Genomic DNA, 6,900 nt, shown 5'->3' with positions numbered 1-6,900 from the left:
AATATTTTTGAAATTCACATCACTAATTTAATTATTTTTTTCAGCCGTAAGTGATATTTGCACATTCGCCGCCCGTTCTTTTGACCGCCAATTTCGAGCAAAACAAGCGATAGAAACATCCTTGTTTACGGCCGAAACCAGACCAAATGCACTAAGGGCTTTATACGAATCTGCGGCAAAAACACCTCCTGCGTTATTGAATTTAGCAGCAGAAAATGAATCGCGAAGACAGGCATTCCCACTTGATAGTTTGCTACTATGCACTCCGGTTTTGGGAGCTAGAAGAAGAAGACAGGCTGGAAAAATTGACTCTGAAATCGAAACCAGATTGGTTAGTAGATCAAAATCTAAAACTTTATAATGATGATAAGGTTATTTCACTTCTATTCTTATAATTCTTTCTATTTTTATTTATATTTTATTATCTATTAGCCTGCTGCAATAGTAGAACTTCGCCGTTGGACCTCATCGGAAGCTCTAGGAGATGTGACAGTTGCTCCTGATTGCGTGAGCCGCCTTCACAGCAGTTTAAATCAAACTCAGACTATGTCTTGGACATATAATGATGCTTCTGGAAGTTCGCCGACTAGAGATGATGTAGACGCAGTTATATCTGACGATGATCAACCTATTGATCATAAATTACCATCCCCCGAAGAGCAATTGCAGGCAGTCGCTTTGAAGTAAGTGAATGGAGACAGTTTTATTAGCTTTTTGAAGGAGGAGTTTGTTTTTTATCTATATAGTTTTTTAACAGCAATAACTAGAATATCCTATGCACTATTCAGTTCCATTCATTCACCAGCACTTATAAACTATGAATAACCACAATATATTGTGCTAAACTTCAGTGGCTGTTACTTATCTCTCCAATGAGTGATTCACCAATTCAGCACAGTTCTCCAAAGATGTAGTAAAGTAAACGCCTTAAATATTTGGCATCTTCCTTTCCAGCATTCTTCAAACTGCAAACTGGTGCCTCAAGAAGTTGATCGACTATAGACTTAGTATGATCTTCCAGTTGTAGAAACTGTTGAACACTGCTTAACTTTATTATTAAGTAATCATTCAATTTCAATATTAAGTCTAATAATTTTACTCATTAATGAACTCCCACTATAGTATTATCAATAGTAGTTATCTCGATATTTTTTGTATTGTTAGTTTTATTTTTGGCATATTAATGAAATTTCACTAAACTTAGGTTCCCAGCCGTTGTTGTCGCTGTCGATGTGACTGGACGACGATTCGATCGCATGTCTCGGTACAGGCGAACCGCAATTGGTACATCATCTACCGCCAGTTCCAGCGCGGCCAACACAGCTGGACCATCGAACGCTGGTGGTAGTACTACCACCGCTTCGGGTGAGGGTGACCTACCATCGGGAACTGTTCGAAGACGATCATCAAGACCAAGGAAACCCAGAGGGAAAAGAAGGAACACGATAGCAGGCACCGATCGACAGGAGATACAGCAAGCTGTTAATGGGTAAATGAAACTTTTATTACAGGATTAACATAAATAACTTAGGGCTACTTTGAAAAAACGTATGTTTTTCATATGTATATATATGCCAGTAAATAACCTTGCATTGTTAGTCATTATTATAGTTTGAATTTATTATGTTTCGGTTATTCTCTACATATTTTATCACTCTAAAGTGGCAAACAACAATTATATACATATACACATTATCATTTTGTATATATTCATGAAACATAAAATTAAGTGTTTTTAACAGTGTGGTTAATATTGTCGAAATTAATTTAAAAAGCAGAAATGTGAACTCGTGAAACCTCATTGAAAAAATAATTTAATTCTACAAAATATTTCCGTTGTCAGTTATTTTGATATATTAATAGATATTCTTTAATCGGTAGAATTACTGAGTTCACGAAGCATCATTTCTCAATGAAAGTTTGCACGCCAAGTATTAATTATTGATGTTTTAATTCATAATATTAACAATAACATAAATATACGTTCGTTAACGAATTTTTTCTTGAACTTTTTTTTTGTTCGTGATTTTTCGCGAATATCGCATGATCGATACTAACAAAAATAATTATTGCCACAAACTCGGGCAACTTACTTTTCTCAAACTGCTGGAGAATTGATTCTAAATTACTTTAGTCTCTGAATTAAAATTAAACTATTAATCGAACATTGGCGCACTCAAATTCTAGTTATCAGCAGTATTATTCTTGTAAATGTTTGATTTGCAAAATTCAAGATTTGATCGAATGAATAATTGTCAGCGAAACGTAACATTAATGATTAGCAAAGAGGTAAAAGAAGTTCTTTAAACATTTTTCCAAAGCCGAAATGTAAATATTTATATTTTATATCATATTCATAAATTTACAAGTAGTTTTGAAGTAGTTATTTTTGTTATTGATGCCGTCATTTTCTAATAACACAATACCTTAACCGTTTTATTTTTAGCGAACACAGCAACCCGGATGCGATCGAAATTGCCTCAACCGTCCCTCAGATCACGTCTCCCGATCGTTCCAGCCGAAGTCATTCCGGTGATCCTTTGAAGTCAACAACAAAGCGTTCGCACTTCAGCGCATTGATCAGACAATGGGGTAAATCACGTCTGAAGTTAACGAATTTACGATCATCTGACGCCAAAGTTTCCGAGATTGAAAATGTTAATCTCCAAGAAACACGGGCTGACCATGAACCAAACGAGTTCCAGCATCAACACCAGAGAAAGTATTCATCTTCGTCGGATAAATCTTCTGCGGTGGCGGTGGTGAGATTAAGAGATCCTACAACGCAGCGAAGAAACAGAGATGAACCTCATTCTTCGAGCGGAAATTGGAGCGCTAGTTCCGAAAGCGGGCGAGCTTCTATAGGATCCGAAACCACTACGACCCAGCCTAGGTCCACTCCTACAATTTCTGGTTCCTCTGGAATGACTCCAGGCTCAGTTGGAAGTCGCAGAAGGTTTGCTGATACCTCTGCTTCATGTAGCGAAGGGACGCTGACACCTGATTTGGCCTCTCACATCGATGATGAGACAAGTTCGGCCTATTCTTGTGACACGGAAGGATATTACACTTCATTCCACGTTGACAGTGGTCTGAAAACGCTCAGGGAAGAAGATGCAACTATGCCGGTGACCCCTCTTCACTGTTCTAATGCATTGCACACCACTGGAGAAAGCGAATACGAATTATTCGGTAGAGGATCGACTTCGACTACTACAAGTTCAGCTGGAACAGTTTGTACTACTTTGCGAGCTTCCGGTAGCGATAGAAGTTTAATGGTAGGGCCTGCAGTACCAGAGCGCAAAAGCTCGCTGACTAAATTGGACAGAAGCGGGTCAAGCAGTAGCAATATAAGTGGCACTTTAGATCGTTGTGGTACAATAAAACGAAATGGTATTCTACTCAAAAAAGAACCCAGTTTACCACTCTTGGCACTGGAGAAAAACAAAGGCGCGGAAAGTCCCGATAGTGGACACAATACATCTTCTTCACCAATCGAATCAGCGGCTAGTCCCAATGGATGTTCTGAGTTTTCTTCAGAATTTTCGGAAAGCTCAGACGTAGAGGGTGCTGATAGAGCAGAGCGGATAAGGGCGAAAACAGCAATTAATTCAAGTCGCATTCCATCTATGTGCGCTATAACTCCACCTCATAGCGACGACGAAGGAGAACAAAGTGATAATTCTTCATCGAAACGAGAAACGTCATCAAAGCATGTCGTTATGAATACAATTCCTGGAACTTCGAAAATTCAGCTAATTAACGTTGATCGCGAAACGGGCTACGCGACTGTCGAAACCGTTCAAACGCCTACGCGAACTTCACATGAGAGCGTGCGAACCACCACTTTATCAGCTCTGAAGAAATCGCCCCTATGGGGTAAGATTCGTGGAGTGTTGCCACATTTGAAAAAATCCCCCGTGGCAACTAAGTTGGACATGACTGATGGAGGCGAATACGTTACAATTGCAGATGTGCGGAATAATAACGAGAAAGCAACAAAACCCATTGAGCAGAACTCAAGTTTTTCCACATCAGAATACGTCAGTTTAGATGAATTGCCGCGAATTTTGCCTTCAAATAGCAAATCGATTGATAGCGCGTCCAGCGCATCGTCTCTAGAGCGCAGACGCGTGGCGGGACAGGGCGCTCGTGTCACCGTCGATTGCGAAGGACGCGTCGTGTACTCGAGTAATAGTCTTAAGCGCAACAAGCAGCATAGCACATTCGAACCAGGACCGTGTGTGAAGACGGCTAAAGAATCGCCAGCCACCGGTAAGCTCGTGGTCCGAGCGGGAGAACCAGCGGAACGAGTTCATCCTATCATCGCTCCTACGACGAGGATTCCATCTGCAAATCAAACTGGAGCGTACGTCAACATTCAGGATAGTGATCCCACTAGAACGATAGGTAAGCGTAAAATAAATCGCACAGCGAGTTATCTGAATGCGAATCGGCGGCTAGCGCCAATTACTGACAGGGCAATCGATCGCTTTGCGAATGAAATCGCCGCAGAATTGTGGCGGGAGCGTATCAATTACCCAGCAAGCGTTTCGCCAAAGTCTTACGGCAAGTATCAACTGCCTAAGGTGAATCGTACTCCTGTAATTTTAAATCCGCCCGAGCCTCTAACGCGTCCTCCAGAAAATTTATTTCCGTGCGGAAAGGTAACGTTACCCGCAGATAGGTTAGAACACCGCGCGCGAATTCTCAGTAGCACAAATCTAGACCTGGATACTGAAATTTGGTAGTATCTGCCATGATGGACTTTAATTTATTTATTTTTACTAAAATATCATTTATATATTCATTTACTATCGCAATGCCCGTAGAATCGTTTATAAGAATTAATAGTATTTATTAAAAGACATCGAGAACAAATAATTTTATTGCTTTGAAACTATCGTATATTTATTAAGTTTGCAAGCTACAATGACTATAATTTATAATACAAAATCTATGGATTGAACAAATTGACAACGCCAGGTTTGAAGAGCAATAAATACATTATCTGCCAGTTTTATTAGAATTTATTTTAAATAATGCAAACGTTATCCCTCTTATAACATTAATACATTCATTGTAATTTACTTTGCATGTAAAAATTTAAATTACTATTAAATTAAGGCCAAGTCTCAACGCCATATTAATTTTTAAAAATCATATAGAAGATATTTTACTGAAAGCTGAAACCACCTCTAATTCCAAGTAAATATAATGTAAATATTTTTTTTGGATATAAAAAAATATAATTCGTTTAATATTTGAATGAAATGTTTGATTAATATTGTATATGTTGCATGCTTTAGATGTTAAATGCACCCATAATTCACAAAGAATTTGCCTTGCAGGTTTTACACAATGCACATTGTATTATATTTGTAAATATTTTATGTATTTATTATTTTATATGAAACCAATATGTACAAATAGGCAACATGACTATAAAAAAGAAAAGATAGTCATTAAAAATGATTTAATTAGTTAATATGATTTCTTTTACTTTTGCGTTATAGAAAATAAAATAGTTTACGCAAATGTTTTTATTTATAAAATTTCTAGATTTTATTAATTTTTTTAGTTTTTTCAGTTCCTAAAAGTTAGAATTTTTGTTTGTATAGTTTTAAATTTTTGATTTCTGATTATTCGAATGAAATTTATTATTCCTACCTTGATTTTTTATATTTAAATTTTTATTTTATAACAATATGATTATCATTTTGTACATTTTTTTTTTCAAATGAGCAAATAATAGAACAAACATTTATGGATAAATCTTTAATTTCAATCGTAAAAGTAATCGTGTGTTATAAAATATATTTCTACTCTTCTGTTTATTTATTTAATATACTGGTTTAATTTTATAAGCGCTTATTTCAGAGTTATAATTTTTTGTGAAATAGTAAATCAATGCTCATCAGTTGTTTGTCGGATGATACATGCATGTTTTTGTTTTTGGAATAAATAATTTATTTTAATTGATCAATTTTCATTGTAGAATCAAGTAATGTGTGTGTTAATGCTTATTTTTAATTAATATTTGTGCAACAATAATAGCAACTACTTGAAACTACATAAGAAATGAATTGAGCAGAATCATTGATAGTTTTATTTAACGTTTAAGGAAATATAGCTATGATATTGAATTGATTCTAAATATAAAGCAGTTAATTAGTTTTGAGTAAAAAATTTTAGCATAGCTATATTTCAAGGCAAGTGTAATTAATAAGGTACTGAATGTTTTGGTTTCACTGTTTTAAGCACTTTTTAGGTATAGCTGATTTTGTGAATGTTTCAATATATATTTTGCACTATAAAACTCACTCATCAAAAGCTTCTGCGCATTCTAATTAACATTTCATTGTGATTCATAATTACAATGTTTATCAGTTTTTTGCAAAAATCATTTATATGTTGTGGTTATTGTATTACAGAAAGTAACACAGCAGAGAACTAACATACGAGATTTAATCGTAATATAATCTTTTTTTAAATTAATATGTTGTCGTCCAATTCATTAAGTATTACTTTTTGTCACATATAAGTTATTTCGAATGAAGGATAAAATGATTAATAAACTTGGATATTTCACAAATTTTATTTGATGAATTGTACGTAAGTAACTATATATTGTTCAATCTTTCATATATTGATAAAAAAGAATACATGACTTATTATTATTATAGTAATTTGTGAAATTTTGTAGTGCATGTATATAATATTGAACCATATGCCTGACCTGTATAGTACAGATTTTTGTTTATTTGTTATGTTTTCTCGTTCTTTTCATTGTAATATAATGGTTGAGAAATTAACAAATGTGCTTTATTTTATGCATGATACTTTATTTTAGCATCCCATTGTGATTGTTTGCTTTGCAATAAGGTAACTCAAATAATT

The 6,900-nt window shown here is 35.2% G+C and overlaps 1 protein-coding gene across 1 annotated transcript in view; it reads left to right on the top strand.

Annotated features, from left to right (window-relative positions):
- Positions 1-271: 271 nt before the first annotated feature.
- Positions 272-6,900, top strand: part of LOC113383801 — a 56,256-nt gene continuing 49,627 nt past the window's right edge. The window contains exons 1-5 of the mRNA XM_026622052.1: positions 272-331; positions 433-683; positions 1,205-1,489; positions 2,447-3,417; positions 3,505-4,410. Of these exons, the coding sequence (XP_026477837.1) occupies positions 547-683; positions 1,205-1,489; positions 2,447-3,417; positions 3,505-4,410 (2,299 nt within the window). The 5' untranslated portion in view covers positions 272-331; positions 433-546. The remainder of the gene's footprint in view (positions 332-432; positions 684-1,204; positions 1,490-2,446; positions 3,418-3,504; positions 4,411-6,900) is intronic.

The sequence above is a fragment of the Ctenocephalides felis genome, unplaced genomic scaffold, assembly GCF_003426905.1.
Source record: "Ctenocephalides felis isolate EL2017-DRISC unplaced genomic scaffold, ASM342690v1 CF-g0.4_SCAFFOLD_03570, whole genome shotgun sequence".
Taxonomy (NCBI): Eukaryota; Metazoa; Arthropoda; class Insecta; order Siphonaptera; family Pulicidae; genus Ctenocephalides; species Ctenocephalides felis.
The sequence above is the reverse complement of the archived record's forward strand: the minus strand, read 5'-3'. Positions and strand labels throughout refer to the sequence as shown.